Below are 24,328 nucleotides of genomic sequence, written 5' to 3' on the forward strand. Positions count from 1 at the left end.
GGAGAGAAGTCTTAGGATCAAAAAGAAATACAAGACTAGGGGCGCCTGGGTGGCTCAGTGGGTTAAAGCCTTTGCCTTCGGCTCAGATCATGATCCCAGAGTCCTGGGATCGAGTCCTGCATCGGGCTCTCTGCTCGCGGAGAGCCTGCTTCCTCCTCTCTCTCTGCCTGCCTCCCTGCCTACTTGTGGTCTCTGTCTGTCAAATAAGTAAATAAAATCTTTAAAAAAAAAAAAAAAAAGAAATACAAGACTAATAAAAAGGAAAGAGGTCAAGGTTACAAAAAGTTTAAAAACAGGTTCTTTGTGATTTTATGTGAGTGGGTGAACTATTCAAGGAAATAACGGGTCCTTGTTCATGCCTGGAGGCATGATATAATATAGGCATGATATAATATAATATAATGATATAATATAATATAATGATATAATATTACCTGGAGGCATATTCTTTAAAATTAAAGCATAGTCAACAAAAACAAATGTCTAACAAATATTCATTACTCTTCTTCTAGTGATTAAAATCAAAAGGCATTTTTTTCTTTATCAAAAAATATCAAGTGAAGTAACTGCATTCATAAACTAAGGATAAATATTAATTTTGATATTGAAAAAACATGCCACTGTAAGAGTTACAACATTACCACACTATTGCTTAAGATTATGTAAACAATCTTGCTTAAAGAAGATCACCAGGATAATACACACATTTCTTTTTCTTTTTATCCACCTTACAGGTGTGATTTCACACATAGAAATTGATGACATTCTTAATTAATAGACAACAGTAGAAGAAAATAATATCCCTATAATTGGTTATGGCATAGCCCTTACTTTCCCATGATAACTATAACATATATGCTCTAGTAGGTGTAAGAAATGAACTCCTTGTCCGGGAAGGCCCCTGGTTAGGGAGAAAAACCTCCTTGTAATTCTTCATAGGATCCTTTATGTCTTTGATAATTATTCCCAGCTAACCATGTGGATCATGTTTCTGTTGACAGTTTAGCAATACAGAGCTTCTGTTGGCTTTGGCTGTGTCTCTATACTTGTAGTTGGTGGTGATGTTAAAACATCATATGTTTGGTATTGTATAGAAAACATAATTGGATGACTACATTTTTAAGTTTCCAATTGGTTTTCTGAGACTCAGATACAGACCATTTTGAAATGTTTCTTTATGGTGCATTCATGAGAAATTTAGTTTATTCATAAAATCTGAATAAAATGTGTTTTACTTGTAATCAGTAAATTAGGAACATAAAATATTAGAGGTCTAAAATCAAAAGATCTCAAGAAACAGATTTCATATTAATTAAATGTAAACACAGAAGTCAACAATAATTTATTAAGACAAAGCATGGGAGATTGTTTAAAAAATCATCTTGGAATGACTAAAGTCTTTTTATTTATTTATTTATTTTATTAAAGATTTTATTTATTTACTTGTCAGAGAGAGAGAGAGAGAGAGCACAGGCAGACAGAGTGGCAGAGGGAGAAGCAGGCTCCCTGCGGAGCAAGGAGCCTGATGTGGGACTCGATCCCAGGACACTGGGATCATGACCTGGGCCGAAGGCAGCCGCTTAACCAACTGAGCCACCCAGGCATCCCACTAAAGTCTTTTTAAACAGGAAAGAAAAGCTGAGGGCATAAAAGCATATTTATAATAAAATAAAATAAATAAGCATGGCCATGTAAATTCAGAGACTAGCAACAAAATGAGCAAAATTATACAACTCATATAACAAAGAGCTGATCTTTTAAAATATAAATAGATTTCCCACAAATGTAAGTTTAGATCACATAGGTATAAACAGACATTTTATGGAAAAAGAAGTGAAGGGGATTCTTAAAATATATGAACAAGTTGCTTAACACAACTCAAAACAAGACAAATAATGTTTACAGTTTTAAGTAAGAAAGAACCAGAAGTTTGATAACACATTGTGCTGGCCTAGAACATAAGAAAATAGACACCCTCAATGTAAATTTGTATCATGGAGAGCAAATAGATATCTTTCAAAATTAAAAAAGCATATACTCTTGACCCAGGAATTCCACTTCTAAGTATCCATCCCATAAGTACACTTGTACACATGCAAAATTACTTATGTACCAGGATATTCCTTATAGCGTTGCGTGCATTAGCAAAATATAAAAAAGAACTGAAATGGCCTTCAACAGAGAATTAGGTTAAAGAAATTATTCCACATAAATACATACTAATATGGGAAAATCTCATAGATACAACAATTTAAGTTTAAAAAGATACTGAATAGCGTTAGGTAGATGGTAGAGAGATGATTTCAATATAAACATGGAGTGTCATATATGTTGATAAATGCACAGACTACATCCAGAAGAATACCAAGAAATGTGGCCAGGGAGGGAGGAGAACAGAAAATTGCTTTGACTATGTCAGTGTCTCCCAGGGAAAGAAATACACCCATGGTTGACCAAAGTTGGGCTTAATGACTCAAGGCAAGGAGGAAAAATGCACTCCATGGTCAAGCTGGGATGTCTTAGTAAGAGGGTATAAGAAAGAACTTAGCAGATTTGGTTTTGGGTTAGGCAATTTTAGGGATGGGCTCAAAGAAATGTAGATTTACTCCCAATAGGATGCTCTAAGGAAGTGTGTGTCATTGTATGACTGGGTATGTTAATAAATAAATAAATAAGACAAGAAGAGCAGAGCAAAGTGAAAGCTGTGTTTGCTGAATTAGTAAGCAGCCACGCATATAAGCCAGGATAGAGAACTGTTTGATCATCCTGTAGTTTGGACAACATTCTTCTTTTTGTCTGCACTCAGACATGATTACAGAGTGGTCTTGTTTTTTGTCTTGATCCAGCACAATCACAGTGATGTCATCTGATCTGGTGTTGTGTGAAATTGTGTATTTTCAACAGAAGTATACCAAGGCCTGGCTGGAAGGGACTGTTTTGCTCTTTCTCAATTGTGTACCCTTTTGCATATTTATGGTTTTATATATATACTTATCTTACCTATTCAAAATAATTTCTAAAAGAGTATCAGGTCTGGGATTCCTGGGGGAGATGGCAGAGTAGGAGGACCCCAGGCTCACCTCATCCCACATACACAACTAGTCAACACATAAGTGTAAATAACTCAGAAAAGAACCCAAAGACTGGCAGAATAAACGTCACAACTAAATGTGCATCAGGAGATGAATGGATAAAAAAGATCAGATATATACATACAATGGGATATTATTCAGCCATAAAAAAGAATAAAATCTTGTCATTTTCAACAAATGGATGGAGCCAGAAAGTATAATGCTGGAAAATAAGTTAGAGAAAGACAAATACCATGTGATTTCACTCATATGAGGAATTTAAGAAACAAAACAAATGAACAAATGGGAAAAGAGAGAGAGAGAGAAACCAAGAAACTGATGCTTAACTACAGAGAACAAACTGATGGTTACTAGAGGGGAGGTGGGGAGTGGGGGAAACCGGTGACAGGAATTAAAGAGTACACTGATCATGATGAACACTGAGGAATGAATGAATGAACAGAATTGTCAAATCACTATATTGTACACCTGAAACTAATATAACATTGGAAGTTAATTATCCTGGAATTAAGGTTAAAAACCTTAATAAAATTTAAAAAATGAATCTCAGTACTGAAGGAATCCTTAAAAGCCACCTAGCCTAGAAACTACCCCAGTCACCACCACCTTACTCCCCCTTCCCACACCAACAAGGTTTTCTTGTGAAGTCCCCTACAAGTGTCAGTATAGCATCTGCTTGAATATCTCCAGTTTCCCCATTGTGCTAATTTATCAGGCAGCTCATTCCGTGCTCAAATCACTGTTCCTATATTTTGTTCAGCGGGAAAGAGAACAATACATTTGGTTATAATATCTTAATTGTTTCCACTCCAGCATGTTTGACCTCTTCAAATGCATCTTCTCCTATGGCAACTAGTACAGCAGAATAATTACCTTTCTAATTTTATGTAAAATATTCCTATTAATACTCTCCAAACTGCAATTGTCTTTTTTGTGCCAGTGTTCCAACACAGTTTTGTATCTTTTGTTATCATTACATTTGCAGAGATTCTTATCTGTTGCTGCTGACAAACTCATTTGTTTTTGTACTCAATTACATGTAATTAGTCTTTCCTTCATGAACAAAAGAACAGGTGTCTTTATCAATTCAATGCAAGATACCATGGTAAGGTTGGTTGGACCTAACGATGTCTAGTGAACCAAACAGCACAATTCTGACAGATGCTCATAGTAACAAGATTTTTTTTTCAAACAATCAAATGCTTTTACTCCTGCCCACACAAAGTAGAGAAAGAAAAGTCATTTTCACATCTTAGAGGCTTATAATTTTTGATTTAAAAAAAATGAGTAGAATTTAAATCCTCCACCGATATTTTTACCCTTTATCCCCACTAAGAAAAAGCATAAATAAAAATGATTTGGTTTCATTGGAAATTTTTCAGTGAAAATATGTGGGGGGGGGGCTGGGGAATCAGAAGAAAGCATGTTAATTGAAAAATTGGTAAAATCTGAATTAAGTCTCTAGCTCTGTTAATAGTGTTGTACCAGTGTTAACTTCTTGGTTTTGATAATTTTACTGTTGTCACATAAAATGATACCATTAGGGGAATCTGGATGAAAAGTATATAGAAACATGCTGTATTATTTTGTAATTTTTCTGAAGTCTAAAATTATTTCAAAAGCAAAGTTAAAATAAGATTTGGTGGGTGGAGTATTTTAGCCAATGACTCAGAGAAATTTTGTTCATATGCACAAGGGGACATTCATTCATTTGTTCAATTTTTGTTGAGTACCTACTATGTATTAGAGATCATTCTAAAGATAAGTGAAAGAATAAAACAAAATCGCTTCCCTTACGGAACTTACATTCTCCTGGGAGGAAGAGGGAGATAAAAAATAAACAAATAAATAGCAACTGTGTGTGTGTGTGTGTGTGTGTGTGTCTGCGTGTGTGTGTGTGGTGGTGGTTATAAGAGCTATGAATACAAAAAAAGGTGGGTATCAGAATAGAGAGGACCAAGGTAAGATGTGTCATTTTATAAAGGATGGTTAGGGAAGATCTTTACAACATCTATAATAAATATAGTTGTGCTGCCTTAAAGTACAAATGATAATTATCCACCAAAAAAAGGAATGGATAAGTTCATCTGTGTATATTCATGTAAAGAGATACTTTACAAAAATGAAAGTGAATGACAGAAAGCAAATATATCACCATATAAGCAGCTCACAACCATAATATTAGGGAGAAAAAGTACACAGAACTTATATATAGTAATGTTCTCTTATTAAAAGTTTAAAAACATGCAAAACAATATTATAAATGGCTTAAGTATACATATATGAAAAAATGTATTTTTAAAACTGCATGGAAATAAACAATGCTAAATTCAGGCTTGTTGTTATGTCTGGTACTGAAGGAAAGCAGGACTCCACCATGGGAAGCACAGAGTGGGTTCAAATGTACTGATATTTTTTACCTAATTTTTCTCCAGGGACTGGGTATTCAGGTAGATATATCCTAGTCTTACAATTTTGTATATCTGAACTATTTTTAAAACCAATATATCAAAAAAGTGTGTGCAGTTGTTTATCTTAAAAAAATGTTATTTTAAATGTACAAATTCAGTTTCTAAAAGTATTTGACAAAATGTATCGCCCTCAACATGTGTGTTATGCATAATACCATTATGCATACAAATATAGTCATATATATTTGTACATATATATGTGTATACATGTGTATGCATGTGTGTGTATGTGCATTTATATCAGACATTGACCCAGCACCAGCAGAGAAAGCACTTCTCAATTATTTTTCTATGAAACAGTGAAGGAAGTATTTTTGTCAGTTGAACCCACATTTTTGCCCCAGCTCTTCCACCACAAACCCATGATAAATGTCATACGTCTGCAGGATAGCTTTCCGGGTCATGGCTGCTTCGTGTGGAATCATGCATAGCTTTCAACTTACTTGAGTATTGAATTTATCCTCCTCAATTGATAATTCTTCCTTTTTTTAAGAAGTGGGAGAGATGGTGCTGACAGGAGACATTCATATTATTTATTGTCACCTCATTTTATAGAAAAAGAAACTAAAATCGAGGGATCACTCCGGACAGCAGAGGCAACACAACTAAGCAATGCCTCTGATTCTTCCCATCAATACTTGTAGCTTCACTAAATCTACGCACAAGTACAGACGCAACAGATGAAAATCTTACACGGAGAGAAAGGCATGCTTATTCTTCTGTACTCAGATGAAACCATAAATCATTTAAAGAATGCATTCCAATCAATAAATCAATAAATCAAAAGATAAAGAATGCATTCCTACAAACAAACATAAGCCAACAACGCAAACCACAACAGGCTAATAAACTATGCAGGGAACTGGGATGCAATTTTCTATAATAAGATCTTTACTGTATTGTAATTCGTACTTTACGATGTGTAATATCAAGTGAACAAAGAATGATTTAGAAGGGGTGGACAAGAATGTTTTCGCACTTTAGGAATTGCAGATCTTCCCTCAAATCTTTAATTTTAATTTAAAAGTTATTTCCCATAAAACATAAGCTTCATATATATATATATATATATATATATGCATATATATATGTGTGTGTGTGTATATATATAGAGAGAGAGAGAGATTGTCACACTGACCACAAAATTATATCTGTCGAAGATAACTCAATGGGACATATACTTGACGAGTATTTACTATGAGCTCAACAGTAACGATGTAGCAGTGAATACAGACAAACTTTAGGAAACAATATGGCACCCTGCATAATTTAAAGGTAACATGAATTTCCCCCTGGATATCTGTATATGACTGTGCAGGAACTAAAAGATATGATGCAAGTAATCACTATTCATTCTGAGACTTGTATTCAAAATTCTTCTGAAATGCAAATATATTGCTAACTCTATACTTAAATTAGTTAAAAGCTAATTCCAGGGATATTATTAACAAACTTTGAATATCTGGCATTTTACTTAAAAAACTTACAAGTAAAATTTCAAGTCTACTGGTCTTTATTACCCCGTTATTACCAAAACATCATCATACTATTTTTCTTTTTAAATCAATATAAAATAAAAAGTATATATTTTCCTTTTAAAATCAATAATTTTTTCCTCAATCAAAATGAAATCACATGTAATAGACATACGTATGTATTCAACATTTACCTTAAGAAGTAATTTCGGTCTGCCAGAAATGATGTTCCGAGAAATATTATAACATGTTTACTATTTGGTTCTTGGATTAAAACACTATCTTGTGTTGGAAGGTCTGCCTTGTTCCTACAAATACTTATCACCATATTGACTACAAACCCTGGGATGGGAGAATATTCTTATCCATTGAGTATCTGGAACTCCTTCAATCCTCCTACCTTCTCATTTACTATGTAACCTCCCTACTGTCTCTTTACTATACGGAATCATAGCAAAAAGGATAAAAGACAAGACACCAGCTTACTAGCAGTTAAAGAGTTCAAAAGGTAGCCTGGCCACAACTTAAGCCTAAAATATACTGGGCCATACATTTGATCATAATGGGATTGCAAGAAGAGAATGTTCCTTACTGTAGTCACTATTTTCGTCCTTGGTCCCGTCAATGGTACCATCTGGGTGCATCTGCAGGAAATATCCCTGCTGGCTGAATAACCTTGTCACAATTCCTTTCAGCTGGGGTTCTGCAAAACAAAATGAAATGATTATTCAAATTCTAATTTTGTTTATAAAAATACACACTTGCAAATTGTCCAAAAATTCTCTAAGTAAACTCACAAATGCCAAAGGCTTAAATATTGAAATAAGCATTTGGAAAGAGGGCACTTTGGGAACATATCTTTCTCTTCTTTTTCCATCTAGAGGCAGAGCCATAATACTATACAGCAGTAAACCAAATACAAATAGATAAAACTAATTACGATTAGGAAAGTACAGAGGCATGTTAAAAACGTGAATTATTTCTCTCCTTCATGAATCTACTGTCTGACTGCAAGATGCCACCAAGCTAATGGTCCCATTCCGGAATCACTATTTAGACCAAACTGCCACTATAATTCCTCAGCTTCCAGCAGTCAAAATTAGGCCCCAGAAGACTTCTATTTCTGCTCAATGTCAACTAACCATCAGAAACTCCTGGGTTTTGAAATGCTGTTCAAGTTTAGCCAGAAAGAACGGCTTGTATGGGGACCACAGAAAAAAGCAAAATCCCAATGGTCATGAGATGTATGTGAAAAGAGATTTTACCTTCAATAAATACCTCATCAGAGAGGAGCCCCAGCACTTCAATAGTCATTTTTCCAGTATAAATCAATCCATCAATTAATCAATCGATCCACGAATATTTCTCTAAGTATTTCAAACTAGGAGTGGTCCTCAGCTTTTAAAAACTCTCTTCACACTAATACCACCAAGCGGAACTTCGTATCCCACATTTAGATTTTTATATTATCAGCTAACATAAATATTTAAAGCTCTCTCATTGTGGTGCTGGCTGCCAGCAACAATTCATTTTCTACAATATCACTACCATCTTTGTCTCTGCTTCCCAGTACTGGGCAAAAATTAGACCATCATAATGCATCCCTGAAGGAACAACTTCCTACCCTCAAAAGGACAATCACAAAATTTCAACTGATTTCAATTTCTTACCTTCCCCCATTTATTCAACCAATATTTACTCCAAATCTTTTTGTCAGGCAATATGGTAGGTAGAGTGTGTTAAACCAAACACATTTATTGATGTTTAATTCTAAATAAGAATTCTAGTTAAGGATTCAGTGTTTTTATCTCTCTAGGAATAGACCTGCTCTTTACAGCATATGTCTGTGGTTAAACTTTTTCACATATGACTTGATGACATACATTCAGGAATATGAGGCAATGCCGATATAAACATGTCTCCCTCAAAGCAATCTTAAGAGGCAGAAAAGATGCCAAGAAAATTGGGAATAAGGGACCAGGGTTATGAAAAAAAAGAACTGAACTGGAAATTGGTCGTTCTGATTGATAACTGCATGTTATATATGTGTGTTAAATAAATTCCATTTATCTACTTTGTGGGCCTTAATTTCCTTATCAGGACCATCTAGAAGTTAAACTGAAGTATCTTTAGATCCCTTCTATAAGTATCTATTGACTTGGAGCACGTTAAAATCATCTTCCCTGAGTGGTGGCAGATGTCAAGGAATGGATCCTGCTCATTGTGTTGCCTCTATGGGCCCACCTGGTCTGACATACTAGAGACACGTTGGAAGAACACATAGCTAGCTAAGACCATTGTAAAATAATATCCTGTATCGCTCTTACCATCTATCAAACCCTACCTACCAACTTTTCTGGGCTCAGCTCAAGATCACCTCCTCGCAGAAACCTTGGCTATCATAACTGCAGATCACTTTTATAGTCAGGGGAAATAAAAAGAACATGTGTGCCTCTGCCATGAGGCTAACCGATTGACAGGCAGGGGCTATTGTGCCACATTTAAATCTATATATGCAGGCAGAAGACCGAGCTTTGAAGCAAAACTGCCATGTGGTCCTGAGGAAGTCACTTGACATTTGAGGTTCAGTTGCCCTATCTGTATAAAGGGAAAAATAATTCCTATGCTAACTATAACCATTGAGAATTTTGATGAATAAATATAGGGTACAGTATGACTTGAAATCCATAAGAATATCAATCCTAATTAAGGTATGTTTTTCAATGATGAAAATCAGACGTCTTCTGATTTCTGTTTTAGTGAAATATTAAGCTTGTAAGTCATTAAAGTAAAACAGCGGGCTAAGGGTAGAGGATAGAGAAGGATAGCAGGAAAGGGAAAACTGTCTTATAATTGATATTTTCTTACTAATAAGCTTGATAAGGTTACTTTAAGACGTCATGGTTTGGTTGGTAATGAGATATGTGGCAGCTGAGACACTAATGCCAGCAAAAGTTTTGTTTTTTTCATGCTCCTCTTTCTGTAGCTGTAATTAAACACTTCTTTTGCTACGGTGACGCTATCCCCCTGTTGGGGCCCTGGGAATTCAGGTTGGTAACTCCTGTTCAAGATAATGAGCATCAGGTTTTTATACCATCCCTGACTGCCCAAATGCAGTGCCAGGACAAGCTTGGAGTCTGTTTTAATTATGTGATGATCTATGAAAGCAAATGCTTTGCACTCTAGATGTTTCAAAGGAGACCTGACTATTGAACAAGTGCCCTGAACCTAGCGTGTGTCATAGAAACCAGGCCTGCCTACACCCTGATTACCATCTATCAAACCCTACCAACCTTTCTGGGCTCAGTTCAAGATCATTTCCTCCACGAAGGCTTGGCTATGATAAGTGTGGATCATTTTTACAAAGGGGCGGGGCGGGGGGGGGAAGAAGAGGACATGTTTTGTTGTATTTTAAAAAAGGGGTTAAAAAAATGAGACCACTTTTTGGTATATCTAAAATCATGGAGGCACTCAACAAATATGCTTTTTTTTTTGCCAGACAACACACGGGAATCTAAGAGATGAGTGATTCCTATGCTGTCCTCATGGAGCACCTAGTCTAAGGCATGAAACATATTTATATATAATACTAGTGTGGGGTAAGTGTTAAGGAATTGAAGCAGAATGGCATGATGGCACCAAGGAGAAAGGGACTAATTCTGTCTCAAGGTTGGCTGAAGGCACCTCATCATCACTTGAAAAGTATGTGGTATTTTAATAGGAAAAAAAAAAAAAGGCAAATAGAACAAAACAAAACAAAACAAAAAAACAGAGAAAGGGCATTCCAGACAGAGAAACAATGGATATTTTCCAATTTACATGACTCTACTTGATTCTAAGATAACATTCTTCTATTTTTTTTTCTTTTTTAATGAAATGATGGCTATATTATTAGATGGTGAGGTGGCAGGGGTTTGGTTAGTTATCTTTTGTACTCTAAAATGGTGTGGCAAATGCTGCTAGCTTTTCTCCCAAATCCATTTCCTCTTTTTCCTGGGCACCCAGCTAGACCATATGTCCTAGCCTCCCTTGCAGTTAGGTTTGGCAGATGAATGAGTGTCATATGGAATGTAAGTGGAAGTGATGTGTGCCATTTTCAGGCCGAGGCTTTTAAAAGCAAACATTCTCTTAATGCTGGCTGGATTTAGATGACAAAGCCCTAGGGGATGTCAACAAAATAGAAAAATGCTGGGCCTCTGAATAACTGATAGAAAAAAGACTATAGCCATCAGAAATATCCACTTTGGACAGTTACGTGAACAGGAAATAAACTTCCATTGGTTGTGCGTAGTGACTTCCTTCCAAGAAGTACGACAGGAAAAGAGGAGGGAGTGGAGTAATTTTACAGCAGAGAAACCTGACAAACAAAACACTCCCTCAGCAAGGTGATCGAGGTTATTATCAACAGTCATAAATCATGCTGATAATATATACTCTCGATATGATATGATGAGAATGGCACCTTACCTCTGTGATCTTCCCAAAAACTCATAACCCCAGTCGGATCATGAGAAAAACACCAGACAAATACCATCAGAGCACATTCTACAAAATAACTGACTAGGAACACTTACATTGCCAAGGTCATCAAAAACAAGATAAGTCTAAGAAAAGGTCACAGCCAAGGGGAGTCCACAGAGACATGACAACCAAATGTAACATGCTATTCTAAATGGGATCCTAGGACCAAAAAAGGATAGTAGGTAAAAACTAAAAAGAAATCTGAATAAATTAGACACTTTAGTTAAGAATCATGTACCAATACCGGTTTGTTAATTTTCATAAATATACCAAACCAATGTTAAGATGTTAATATGGGAAACTGGGTGTTGTTCATATATGAACTCTTTGTACTGACTTCACTCTTCTGTAAATTTAAAACCATTCTAAAATAAAAAGTTTAGTGATAATTTCAGCCACAAAGCAAGTTATGAATTTAATTCTCAACGAGGCTGGGTGAGAAAAGAGGTAAAGGATAGGAACTCAGCAACACTGCTTCCCTTCAGGATCACAGGGTGACTTCCACAGCGGTTTGAATTCAAAGCCCCCTCAGGAGAGCTGCGACCTGGAAGAACTCTCTAGACACTCCTGCTGATTTAACATGTAGTGCAGTGGAACAGTTAGCACACGCCAGAAACCCAGAGAAGGCCAGAAGTATGGGGGCCCAATCATACAACACACTCAGGATGACCACTGGACGGCAGAAAATGAAATGAATTTTAGAATTGGAAAGAACCTTGGAATCAAACACCTCCCTTCATCAAAATACCTCCTTCAACCATGTCAAAGAGTAAAAAAAAAAAAAAAAAAAGTTAAGGCTTAGAGGGAAAGTGTCTTGTATAAAGTCATCCAGCTAACACGTAGTTGATTGAGGAGAAGAACACCTCTCCTATACACTGATGAACATCAATTTTCCTTTCAAAGAGCAGCTAAGACATAATCCATATCTTGTGCGAGATAGGGGCTTGGGGAACAAGAAGGTAGAGAAAAGAAGAGGGAGAGCACTGAGTTGTGTCATCACTTACCGGAGTATGGGGGTAATAAAAAAGAAGGGGGGGTTATAGGAAACGGTACAAGGAGTACATATATACACATACATATACACAATAAATATTTTTGATACTACAATTGATTGTATTTATCTAGGGCCCTCCTCCTATTCAACATTTGCACTGAAAGTTAGAGATAAAGTGTCTCGTGTAAACTCCAATCTAAAATGAAAAGTACAAATTAATTAATTAAAATGAAAACCACAAGAGTGATCCAAACTTATTATGGAAGCCATATCCAGAGAGTGAATAGTACTTATTACAATAATGATGGCTGTTTCCAGCCCATCTACTTTGTACCAGGCACTCTCCCGATGATTTTACTATATTTTCATTTAATTCTCACAGTAACTGAATGTGTAAGATACTTTTTTTCTCATTTTCCAGATGAGATTATGGAGATTCGGAGAAGCTACCTCCCTTACCCAAAGTTACAGAACTAGTAAATGAAGAGGCAGATCTAGCTTAAGAGTCTGTGGTCCTAGCTACTCTCCACACTGTTGAGTTACTTTCAGAAAGACCCCGGCAAAACTCGCACAGGCCCCGAGGAAAGGGAGCCAGATCAGGGGGGTGCCGAGGGCTGCCAGGTGGAGAACGGCTGAATGAACCGTCAATATGCAGCCTGGAGAAGGGAGGACTCTGGGGACATGAAAGCTGCCCTCACTTTCTTAACAGCAGACAGAAGTAAGCAGCCAATTTGTACTGAGTGGCTCCACAGGGATAGAACTAGGGCCAATGGGTGAAAGTTACAGGGAGGCAGGTGAAAAAGAATTTGCTGTGAACTAGATTCAAAGAGAGAACAGGCTGCCTAAAGAAAGAGTGAGTTTTCTATCGTGAACAGAAGCGAATAGGGAGAAGCAGAAAAACTCCACATCAGAAGGGCTGTGAAGGACAGGGAGGTCTCCAAAAGCTAAGGCAGCCTGCATGACAAGTGCAAGGTCCTCTCCAGCCTGGATGTCCTGGAAAGCTTTGGGATCAGCCAGATGGCCCTCTAAATACAAGTTTGCTCCTCCGTGTCTTCCTGTGTGCTTAGGACGGGGTGTTAAAACGATTGTTTACCATTCATCGTGAAAATGCAGCTCTTTGTAAATGTTCAACATGGATTGTGGGAGTAATTTGACCGGGTTTTCTAATCGGTCTCTGTGGGTTTAGAAAGGGGGCCTCAGTATTAAGGTTTAATGTTGCCACTTAAAGGAACGAAGATTGAAGAGGCCGTTAAATGTGATTCTTGTCAAGTGCTTCTGGGGCCTCACACTGCTGCAGATTGCAAAATTAGACTATTAGGATTTGAGACAGTTCATAAACAGATACATTTCTGACCAAATCACAGCAAAAAGGGTACACAGCAGGGCACATTTATATACCATAAATCAAAGCCCCAGACAAATCAGAAATGAGGTACTAAGACATTTGAAGGAGGACTGAATTTATCTGGGTTTTAGAACACACTGCAGAAATTACAAACACACCAAGTTAGAGGAATTCATTAAAAATACATATTGTTTCGTAAATGTGATGCAGGACTGAGGTCCTGCCTTCACTCGGCAGACTGCATTGGACATAAGAAAAAGAGCACCCTGCAGAACTAAGCGCAGAAGACTGGAGATGTGTCATCATGGCCACCAAAATCCGCCCTGAGGGGTAAAGGGAGTGACGTCCTGACCCAAGCCCCAAGTCTCCCCCATAGGTCACACGCAGGTGACAGACGCTGTGAGCCATTACCTACCTGATAGCCAAGAACTTCCTGTGTAGCAATAATAATTGCAAAGGATTCCGTGTCTGTAAGTGCCTATGTATTTTCTCAGTCAACGGCACATTTCATTCAAAAAACAAGTATTCATTGACCACTGGGTTTTGTGGAAGTTATTATTCTAGGCATAGGGGATCACAAGTGATTTGTTATTAAAAAAAAAAAAAAAAAAAAGCTTGTGAAAAAAAACAAACAAACAAAAGCAAAAACCTACCCCAAACCTGACTCCCCTGGGGTTGATTTCCACCGTGTAAATATTCCCACCACGGCTGATTTGACTCTACCATGTAACATCCTTAAATAAAGAGCTCGAGCTGGGAAGAGACGAGCACACTGGGCTCCAGCACAGCACTGGTTTTAAAGAGAATAAGACACAAAGCTTACATTCCAGTAGGAAAATAGAAAATAAACAGATAGACAATCAATATAGAGTTTTCGTATAGGTGCTGTATTGAAAATGAAAGCAGTGAAAAGTGACAGAGTGTACAGCAAGTGCATGTGCTCTTGTGGACACAGTAGTTAGAGGGTGGTGACCCAGAGACCTGAATGAACAGAAGCAGCAAGCTGTCAGGGATATCTAAGAGAGCGCTAAGAGGAGCCTTCTAGGCATCGGAGACAGCAAGTGCCAAGTAATCCTAATTCTTGAAAAGATTAGGAACCATAAGATTAAAGGTTCTCTAAAGATCCTTCATCTAGACCAGGAGTTGGCAAACTACGGCCCCACCACTGCCAATTTTGTAAATAAAGTTTTTTGGTTTTTTTTTTTAAGATTTTATTTATTTATTTGACAGAGAGAGAGATCACAAATAGGCAGAGAGGCAGGTAGAGAGAGGGGGGTGGGGGGAAGCAGGCTCTCCGCTGAGCAAAGAGCCCAATGCAAGGCTCGATTCCAGGACCCTGAGACCATGACCTGAGCTGAAGGCAGAGGCTTTAACCCACTGAGCCACCCAGGTGCCCTGTAAATAAAGTTTTATTGGAACAGAGCCATGACCAGTCATTCACACATTTGTCTATGGCTGCTTCCCTGCTACAACGACAGACATAAGTAGTTGAAACAGAGACTCCACAGCCTGCAAATCCTAAACTATTTATTAACGGGCCCCTTACAGAGAAAGTTCACCAACCCTTGATCTAGAACCTTGTGCTGCTTCAGTTCCCTCCGCCTGAAATGTACAATCCCTGCCTTCCTCCTCTGCCGAGAACTCCTCCTGAGTTTTCTGGACCCAACCTCCTTCTGAGGGCCTTCCCTGACACCCTGAAGCAAAAGTAATCACTCCCTCTGCAGAGCTACCTTGTGCACAGGTCTGGAGAGGGCTCCCCACACTGTTACCTCTGCTGGCTTACCCAGTCCTCTGTCTCTGCTTCTGATCTACGAGGTCCTCAGAGCAGGGACCTTGAATTATTCATCACTCTGTCACAGCACCTAACACAGTGCCAAGCACAGAGTAGGTGAGGAGTGTTCATACGTTGAAAGAAAGAAGGAGATAAGTGATAGCTGGGATTTTTCATTGTCACCTGTGACTTTCAGAGGAGCTCCTGATTTGTAAGGAAGCTGTTTATGGTCTTATCATATGACGCCTCCAGCTTTCAGTCTGTTTTATCCCTTTCTCAGCCTCAGCCTCTGCACACTGAACACAGTCTGACAAGCACGGCGGCATCCTCCATACACTGCACAGTCTCCAAAGCCCTGAGATGCCTTGCATTTCTACAGGGAATCAAGCGACCTTGAGACGGGCAATCCGTAACCTTCACGCCACCTCAAAGCTAAATGGAAAGAAAGGGCACACTTGTCCAGAGTATGCTCTTCACTGAAGCAGTCCGAGCTAGGGAAGGCAGAAGAAGCCGGGCAGGGAAATTGAGCTAGGATTTAAATGCCAATAGAGATGGGAATTTGGTACCAAGCCAGTTTTATTCCTCACACTATTAGCCCCCTCCCTCCCAGAGTCTCCTCTATAAGATGCTCATGAAAATTCAAAATAAAGCAAACACCATTTATCGACTTCCGAAATGCACAAGGTGCTGGGTACAAAGACAAGTAAGGAACAGGGTATACTTCCTGCCTTGAAGGCACCCACAGCCTCGCCAAGGAGACACATACACAACCAATCATTATAGCAATGAACATGAAAAGTGCTGTCACAGAGGGACAAGCAAAATGCCAGGGAGTCACAGAGAGGGGATGCTAATTTTCCCTGGGATGGTGGATTCTGTGACAAGAGGTAGGTAAAAAAGGCTCCTTCAAAGATGAAGCAACATTTTAGATTTACACTTGAATAGGCAGGGGGATTTTGCTTCAAGCAGCATCAGCAGGAACAATGGCCCAGCTGAACATGCACTGGGATTCCAGGGAGCAGACAAGTACAGAGTATAGGGAAATAAAGAAAGGCACACAGTGGCTGGAGGGGATGGACAGCAGAAGAAAAACACGCGTCCAGGACACTTGAGGTTCCTTAAGCGAAGTTAGTAAGTTTTACTTTATCCTTCAAACTAATGATCTCCAAACTCTTTTGATTATGCATCCAGATATCTGTAAAAACATTCAAATCTACAGCTTCCGTCTGTCCATCTGTCTCTATATATATACATACATACGAATATACATATAATTTGTAAATTACATATATGTACTACTCTGTAAATTATGTGTATATAATAAATAAAAGTTGAAATGTTTAAAGAGACCAACACTAAACAGAAGCAGAAATTAAAAACAGCTTCTTTCCATAGGCCAGAAGCTTGTCTGGCTTCACCTACTTCAGGAGGGAGAAGCATTAGGCAACAGTATATTAAGCAATGGGAAAGCACTGAAAGATTTTAAGTGTGGGGAGACACAGGAGGGCAGTCTTTTGGAGAGCCAAAGTGGGGAGTGGTAGAGAAGGATGGACTGGAGTGGGGCACTGCGGTCACAGAAGCCACTCTGGGAGCCGTCACATAGAAAAAGGGTGTCAGGCAAGCAGTGGTGGTAAGGTTAGAGAGAAGGCCTCAGTCTCTGAACTGACAATGCTGGTGGTGCTTGGTGGATGGTAGCATGTGGAGACACCCTTAAGTTCTAGAAAACTCCATTATCTTTCCAGCCCCAAATCCGAATCTATCATAGTTTTCTAAGAAAGCCTTGCGTAAGTATAGAACGTCATGGAATGTGAGGGTGAAGAAAGCTTCCTGTGAACATTCCCACGAAGCCAACTTTTTAGTTGCCGTTCTAAAGACCTGCATTCATGAAAGGAAGTTTGATTCCGGTTAACCTCAGAGTCATACCTCTAGGGTCTCTCTCAGACTATTACCCAGGAAAGAAGACCTGGAACGATCACTGCCTCCCAGGCAGCTCACCAATGAGCTCTGGAGAATGCAGGCCACAAGATATTTCAAACATGAAGACACTTCTAGAATCTTCAGATTTTAACCAGAATGGCCATTTGGGATGATCTAAGTCAAGGTTCACTGGACAGATCACAAAGCAGAACAACAGAAAGAGGAAAAACGTCATGGCAACAGATCTAATCCCTGGAGTCTGGGTTCTTTAATGCACCGTGATGCTCTGTGCTGTGCCCCTTCAAATGAAAACCATTTTTCACACCTCCCAGAGGTATCCCGGCCCTGTCCCTCACTAGTTGTATGGTATCTAGAAAGCAATCTAATTTCTTTGTGCAAGGCGTACTTGGCTTCTTGTGAAGTTGTTTGAATGACTAGGAATTTCTTCTGAAAGTTGTTCTAAGGAATTGAGAATACACATTACACTGTGTTATGTGGCCAGAAAGTAGATGCTTGTAGGGTAGGCTTAACTTGCCAATGGAATTAAAGTTGATAGGAAGACCCATGGTTAGGAGTAGTAGCAACGAGCAAATTCTCCTGAGTTTTATTCACAGATAACAGTTGCTGAACATTTACCCCATACCAGGCACTTGGTGTGGATTCTCTCTCTAAATCCTCGTAGAAATAACTTAAGGCAAGCATTATAACTGGGCATTGTTTTATAGATCAGGAAATTGAGGCTTACAGAGGTTAAGTCACTTGCTCTAAATCAGATATGAATAAATGCCAGAACCAGGCGCTGAAGCCAGATCCCCGTCCTCGTTACACCTTCCATTGCTAATCATCAGTTGTCTCTTTAAGAAGTCTAACATGCTGGGGAGGAGTCAAGATGGCGGAGAAGTAGCAGGCTGAGACGACATCGGGTAGCAGGAGATCAGCTAGATAGCTTATCTAACCATTGTGAACACCTATAAATCCAACGGGAAATCGAAGAGAAGAAGAGCAACAATCCCAGAAACAGAAAATCGATCACTTTCTGAAAGGTAGGACCTGCGGAGAAGTGAATCCAAAGCGACGGGAAGATAGACCCCGGGGGGAGGGGCCGGCACCCGGCAAGCGGCGGAGCGACGGAGCACAAAACCGGGACTTTTAAAAGTCGGCTCCACTGGGAGACATCGCTCCAGAGGCTAAACTGGGGGGAAACCCAGGCGGGGTCAGCATAACCCCAGGACCCGCGGGGTCACAGAAGGACTGGGGGTGTCTGAGTGCCACAGAGCTTGCAGGTATTAGAGTGGGGAAGCCGGCTATAGCGACAAAGCCGAGGAGTGAGCTCTAAGCCCGGGGTTACCTTGTGCCGGTCGCAGGCTGGGTGGACTCGGAGCGCGGCCGGAGGCCGCGGAGACAAAAGCGACCTGGCGCTTTTCTCCAGCTCCAACAATTGACTGCTTTCCTCGAGGCGCGACCGCAAGCCAGGGAGGCGGGGCTATTGGGCGCTTTGCTCTGACAGCGCACTGAGGAGCGGAACCCCAAGCTCTCGGCTCCTTCGGGCCGAGAGATTGGGAGGCCGCCATCTTCATTCCCGTCCTCCGGAACTCTACGGAAAGCGCTCAGGGAACAAAAGCTCCCGAAAGCGAACCCGAGCGGATTACTTAGCCCGGCCCCTGGCAAGGGCGGTGCAATTCCGCGTGCGGCAAAGACACTTGAGAATCACTACAACAGGCCCCTCCCCCAGAAGATCAACAAGAAACCATCCAAAACCAACTTCAGTCACCAAGAACAGCGGAATTCCACAGCAGGAGAAAGCAAATCCTACCTGGACAAAATGACAAGGCGGAAAAACTCACCTCAAAAAAAAGAACAAGAGGCCGTACCGAAGGCTGGAGACCTAATCAATACAGACATAGGTAGCATGACAGATCTAGAGTTCAGAATGACAATTCTCAAGGTTCTAGCCGGGCTCGAAAAAGGCATAGAAGATATTAGAGAAATCCTCTCCGGAGAGATAAAAGCCCTTTCTGGAGAAATAAAAGAACTAAAATCTAACCAAGTTGAAATCAAAAAGGCTATTCATGAGGTGCAATCAAAAATGGAAGCTCTCACTGCCAGGATAAATGAGGCAGAAGAAAGAATTAGTGACATAGAAGACCAAATGACAGAGAATAAAGAAGCTGAGCAAAAGAGAGACAAACAACTACTGGAACACGAGGAGAGGATTCGAGAGATAAGTGACACCATAAGACGACACAACATTAGAATAATTGGGATTCCAGAAGAAGAAGAAAGAGAGAGGGGAGCAGAAGGTATATTGGAGACAATTATTGGAGAGAATTTCCCTAATATGGCAAAGGGAACAAACATCAAAATCCAGGAGATGCTAAGAACGCCCCTCAAAATCAATAAAAATAGGTCCACACCTCGTCACCTGATAGTAAAATTTACAAGTCTTAGCGACAAAGAGAAAATCCTGAAAGCAGCCCGGGAAAAGAAGTCTGTAACATACAAGGGTAAAAACATTAGATTGGCAGCGGACCTATCCACAGAGACCTGGCAGGCCAGAAAGAACTGGCATGATATATTCAGAGCACTAAACGAGAAAAACATGCAGCCAAGAATACTATATCCGGCTAGGCTATCATTGAAAATAGAAGGAGAGATAAAGAGCTTCCAGGACAAACAAAAGCTGAAAGAATTTGCAAACACCAAACCAGCTCTACAGGAAATATTGAAAGGGGTCCTCTAAGCAAAGAGAGACCCTAAAAGTAGTAGATCAGAAAGAAACAGAAACAATATACAGTAACAATCATCTTACAGGCAATACAATGGCACTAAATTCATATCTCTCAATAGTTACCCTGAATGTTAATGGGCTAAATGCCCCAATCAAAAGACACAGGGTATCAGAATGGATAAAAAAACAAAACCCATCAATATGCTGCCTACAAGAAACTCATTTTAGACCCGAAGACACCTCCAGATTTAAAGTGAGGGGGTGGAAAACAATGTACCATGCTAATGGACATCAGAAGAAAGCTGGGGTGGCAATCCTTATATCAGATCAATTAGATTTTAAGTCAAAGACTATAATAAGAGATGAGGAAGGACACTATATCATACTCAAAGGGTCTGTCCAACAAGAAGATCTAACAATCTTAAATATCTATGCCCCTAACATGGGAGCAGCCAACTATATAAACCAATTACTAACAAAACCAAAGAAATACATCGACAGTAATACAATAATAGCAGGGGACTTTAACACTCCCCTCACTGAAATGGACAGATCATCTAAGCAAAAGATCAACAAGGAAATAAAGGCCTTAAATGACACACTGGACCAGATGGACATCACAGATATATTCAGAACATTCCATCCCAAAGCAACAGAATATACATTCTTCTCTAGTGCACATGGAACATTCTCCAGAATAGACCACATCCTGGGTCATAAATCAGGTCTCAATCAGTACCAAAAGATCGAGATCATTCCCTGCATATTTTCAGACCACAATGCTCTGAAGCTCGAACTCAATCACAAGAGGAAATTTGGAAAGAACGCAAATACATGGAGACTAAACAGCATCCTTCTAAAAAATGAATGGGTCAACCAGGAAATTAAAGAAGAATTGAAAAAATTCATGGAAACAAATGATAATGAAAACACAACAGTTCAAAATCTGTGGGACACAACAAAGGCAGTCCTGAGAGGAAAATATATAGCAGTGCAAGCCTTTCTCAAGAAACAAGAAAGGTCTCAAATACACAACCTAACCCTACACCTAAAGGAGCTGGAGAGAGAACAACAAAGAAAGCCTAAACCCAGCAGGAGAAGAGAAATCATAAAGATCAGAGCAGAAATCAATGAAATAGAAACTAAAAAAACAATAGAACAAATCAACAAAACTAGGAGCTGGTTCTTTGAAAGAATTAATAAGATTGATAAGCCCCTGGCCAGACTTATCAAAAAGAAAAGAGAAAGGATGCAAATAAATAAAATCATGAATGAAAGAGGAGAGATCACAACCAACACCAAAGAAATACAAACAATTATAAGAACATACTACGAGCAACTCTATGGCAACAAATTTGACAACCTGGAAGAAATGGATACATTTCTAGAGATGTATAAACTACCACAACTGAACCAGGAAGAAATAGATAACCTGAACAGACCCATAACCAGTAAGGAGATTGAAACAGTCATCAAAAATCTCCAAACAAACAAAAGTCCAGGACCAGACGGCTTCCCAGGGGAATTCTACCAAACATTTAAAGAAGAATTAATTCCTATTCTCCTGAAACTGTTCCAAAAAATAGAAATGGAAGGAAAACTTCCAAACTCATTCTATGAGGCCAGCATCACCTTGATCCCAAAACCAGACAAGGATCCCACCAAAAAAGAGAATTACAGACCAATATCCTTGATGAACACAGATGCGAAAATTCTCACCAAAATACTGGCCAATAGGATCCAACAGTACATTAAAAGGATTATTCACCACGACCAAGTGGGATTTATTCCAGGGCTGCAAGGTTGGTTCAACATCCGCAAATCCATCAATGTGATACAATACATTAATAAAAGAAAGAGTAAGAACCATATGATACTCTCAATAGATGCTAAAAAAGCGTTTGACAAAGTGCAGCATCCCTTCCTGATTAAAACTCTTCAAAGTGTAGGGATAGAAGGCACATACCTCAACATTATCAAAGCCATCTATGAAAAACCCACCGCAAATATCATTCTCAATGGAGAAAAACTGAAAGCTTTTCCGCTAAGGTCAGGAACACGGCAGGGATGTCCGTTATCACCACTGCTGTTCAACATAGTACTAGAAGTCCTAGCCTCAGCAATCAGACAACAAAAAGAAATTAAAGGCATCCAAATCGGCAAAGAAGAAGTCAAACTATCACTCTTTGCAGATGATATGATACTATATGTGGAAAACCCAAAAGGCTCCACTCCAAAACTGCTAGAACTTATACAGGAATTCAGTAAAGTGTCAGGATATAAAGTCAATGCACAGAAATCAGTCGCATTTCTTTACACTAACAACAAGACAGAAGAAAGAGAAATTGAGGAGTCAGTCCCATTTACAATCGCACCCAAAACCATAAGATACCTAGGAATAAATCTAACCAAAGAGGCAAAGAATCTATACTCAGAAAACTATAAAGTACTCATGAAAGAAATTGAGGAAGACACAAAGAAATGGAAAAATATTCCATGCTCATGGATTGGAAGAACAAATATTGTGAAAATGTCTATTCTACCTAAAGCAATCTACACATTTAATGCAATCCCTATCAAAATCCCATCCATTTTTTTTAAAGAAATAGAACAAATAATCCTAAAATTTATATGGAACCAGAAAAGACCTCGAATAGCCAAAGGAATATTGAAAAAGAAAGCCAAAGTCGGTGGTATCACAATTCCAGACTTCAAGCTCTATTACAAAGCTGTCATCATCAAGACAGTATGGTACTGGCACAAAAACAGACATATAGACCAATGGAACAGAATAGAGAGCCCAGAAATAGACCCTCAACTCTATGGTCAACTAATCTTCGACAAAGCAGGAAAGAATATCCAATGGAAAAAAGACAGCCTCTTCAACAAATGGTGCTGGGAAAATTGGACAGCCACATGCAGAAAAATGAAATTGGACTATTTCCTTACACCACACACGAAAATAGACTCAAAGTGGATGAAGGACCTCAATGTGCGAAAGGAATCTATCAAAATCCTTGAGGAGAATGCAGGCAGCAACCTCTTTGACCTCCACCGCAGCAACTTCTTCCTAGGAACATCGCCAAAGGCGACAGAAGCAAGGGCAAAAATGAACTATTGGGATTTCATCAAGATCAAAAGCTTTTGCACAGCAAAGGAAACAGTTAACAAAACCAAAAGACAACTGACAGAATGGGAGAAGATATTTGCAAACGACATATCAGATAAAGGGCTCGTATCCAAAATCTATAAAGAGCTTATCAAACTCAATACCCAAAGAACAAATAATCCAGTCAAGAAATGGGCAGAGGACATGAACAGACATTTCTGCAAGGAAGACATCCAGATGGCCAACAGACACATGAAAAAATGCTCCACATCACTCAGCATCAGGGAAATACAAATCAAAACCACAATGAGATACCACCTCACACCAGTCAGAATGGCTAAAATTAACAAGTCAAGAAATGACAGATGCTGGCGAGGATGCGGAGAGAGGGGAACCCTCCTACACTGTTGGTGGGAATGCAAGCTGGTGCAACCACTCTGGAAAACAGTGTGGAGGTTCCTCAAAAAACTGAAAATAGAGCTACCCTACGACCCAGCAATTGCACTCCTGGGTATATATCCTAAAGATACAAACGTGGTGCTCCGAAGGGGCACGTGCACCCGAATGTTTATAGCAGCAATGTCCACAATAGCCAAACTGTGGAAAGCGCCTAGATGTCCATCAACAGATGAATGGATAAAGAAGATGTGGTATATATACACAATGGAATACTATGCAGCCATCAAAAGACATGAAATCTTGCCATTTGCGACGACGTGGATGGAACTAGAGGGTATCATGCTTAGCGAAATAAGTCAATCGGAGAAAGATAACTATCATATGATCTCTTTGATATGAGGAAGTGGAGATGCAAGGTGGGGGGGTTTGGGGGGAGGTAGGAAAAGAAAAAATGAAAAGATGGGATTGGGAGGGAGACAAACCATAAAAGACTCAATCTCAAGAAA

The 24,328-nt window shown here is 39.3% G+C and overlaps 1 protein-coding gene across 2 annotated transcripts in view; it reads right to left on the reverse strand.

Moving 5' to 3' along the window:
- Positions 1–24,328, reverse strand: part of FGF12 (fibroblast growth factor 12) — a 377,880-nt gene that overhangs the window by 205,305 nt on the left and 148,247 nt on the right. For both annotated transcript variants that reach the window (XM_080826118.1, XM_080826117.1), the window contains exon 2: positions 7,631–7,741. In XM_080826118.1, the coding sequence (XP_080682244.1) occupies positions 7,631–7,741 (111 nt within the window). The remainder of the gene's footprint in view (positions 1–7,630; positions 7,742–24,328) is intronic.

The sequence above is a fragment of the Martes martes genome (genome assembly GCF_963455335.1).
Source record: "Martes martes genome assembly, chromosome: 1".
NCBI classification, from domain to species: domain Eukaryota; kingdom Metazoa; phylum Chordata; class Mammalia; order Carnivora; family Mustelidae; genus Martes; species Martes martes.